Source organism: Perca flavescens, chromosome 12 (assembly GCF_004354835.1).
Source record: "Perca flavescens isolate YP-PL-M2 chromosome 12, PFLA_1.0, whole genome shotgun sequence".
NCBI lineage: Eukaryota > Metazoa > Chordata > Actinopteri > Perciformes > Percidae > Perca > Perca flavescens.
The window spans coordinates 31,065,650-31,067,699 of NC_041342.1; the positions used below are offsets into that span (position 1 = coordinate 31,065,650).

The 2,050-nt window shown below is 36.6% G+C and overlaps 1 protein-coding gene across 1 annotated transcript in view; it reads left to right on the forward strand.

Annotated features, from left to right (window-relative positions):
• The window catches only part of gtpbp4 (GTP binding protein 4), a 15,650-nt gene extending 14,295 nt beyond the window's left edge, over nt 1–1,355 (forward strand). Inside the window, exon 17 of the mRNA XM_028592841.1 lies at nt 548–1,355. Within this exon, the coding sequence (XP_028448642.1) occupies nt 548–700 (153 nt within the window). The 3' untranslated portion in view covers nt 701–1,355. The remainder of the gene's footprint in view (nt 1–547) is intronic.
• Nucleotides 1,356–2,050: the final 695 nt, after the last annotated feature.

Genomic DNA, 2,050 nt, shown 5'->3' on the forward strand with positions numbered 1-2,050 from the left:
GAAATATATTGCATCGTGTATGTATTGTGAGATGTATCGTATCGCCAGATTCTTGCCAATACACAGCCCTATAGAAAACTGCACTTTAAAATGTAACTCGCATTCTTTTAATGGTTCAATTTGTTCAATGAAATGTTGGAAATGATTTCCTTTTCATTTGATTTAAATTCAACAAGCAATTTGCTGTATTTTAGCAGACTACTGAAAGCAGCAGAAATGCAGAACGGAGAACACTTTAATATCGGTTTATTTATAGCTTGGAATATCGTTATTGCATATTTTCCTCATTTTGTGCAGCCCTATTCATAAATATTATTGGCTGCTGATAAATATTGGCTTAGGTTGCGAAACATAAGTCTGCCTCAAACACCATTGGGTGAAACGCATTGTATTTGTTTTCATATTAAACAATTAAAAAAAAAACTGTGTACAATATATATTTGTGTACAATGTATGCACAGACATTCACAAAGTGCATTAGATAAATCCCCTGTTCTAAAAGTGAATGTGAGGAGAACTCACGTCTGTGTTTGCGTTTGTTTCTCAGATGGCGAGGAAGGCTAAGAACATGATGAAGAACTCCCAGAGAGACATGAACCGCCAAGGCAAGAAGGGAGAGGCAGACCGACACGTGTTTGACCTCAAACCCAAACACCTCCTGGCCGGGAAGAGGAAGTCCGGCACTCACGATCGCAGATAAAACGGCTATTTCTGGACTGTAGAGACCTGGCCACTCTTTTTTGGGAAAGAGAGGCTTCTGTGTGGAGACCGTATTTGTGTCTTCATTCTATACATTTCCCCCCCCCAGCAGTAAAAATAAAAAATATCTTTCCTTTTTTAAGCGAGGAAACTCATGTAGTATTTTTGTGACATGGGAGCGTCATCTTTGACGATGTTGGCGCCATAGAAAACTGTAAAGCTGCTGGGGAAATGCACCAACCCATGTAACTCATTAGTAATTATAACCGTGTGTCTTTTAATTGTCAGCCTTCACACTTGCTCACAAACGATCTCATAAAACGGAACTATATGGAAAAGCAGCGACTCAGAAACCAGTTCTGTAATAATAAATGTCTTATTTTGTTAATGCAGTTGCCATGATCAAAAATGTAAACCCTGTTTAACAGAAAAAAATATTGTTGAGTTGTTAAACTCATATGAATATGATATCAAGTTTATTTTTCTCATGGTAACCGCAGTTAAGTGAACCTGCATGCCTTACAGCTTTTATGTGGCTCAAGAAATGCTGGGTTTATTTTGGATGAAGTGATGATGATGATCCTTACTTTACAATTCTCCCTTTGGTACATATTCACTAACAAGGGGGATATTAATAAATATATACATGAACTAAACTGCGGTCTGTCAGCTTATTTTAAACACATTCCTCTATTTCACGTGCTTTTATTTTGAAAAGTCGAACTTGTTCTCCGAATTTATTTTTCTGTGTGGTTTTAACTTCACTGTATCTACCTGTAGTGTGGACATTTTGTTTATAATAAATTTACTAATGTTGGCGTTCTATCTTTTGGCACGGAAATAGCGACCAAATCAAACTGTATTTGGATTTTAACAATTTAAGCCATTACTTGCTTCTATCACACATACGTTGGAAAATACGAGGTAACATCTACAGGCGTCAACGGCAACTATTTTATTCGGCATATAGCTGATACTTTATTCAGTAAGAACCGTCTACAATAACGATATAATTGCACACTTTAAATGGCTGTAGGATTATGTCGGATAAAGACTGCCTACGACGTACTTAAAAGTGGGTCTGTTAATTATCTTAATGTTTTGATTTTATTTTCTAATGTGAATTCCTATGGAAGGTTTTTAATATGCCGAATTAACAGTAAGGTGCAATTTATTTTTAAAAACTTATAATGGTTGATATGTTAAGGTGCTGGCTTGTGGTTACACACTAGAAGACAATAAACTAACCCCTTCAGAGTAGAGTATGGTGGGCTTTTCACCTTCTACAACTGGATTTTATTGTGAAAAACCCCGGGCCGGAATTGGCTTCGTTATCTTTTTCTCACGTAAC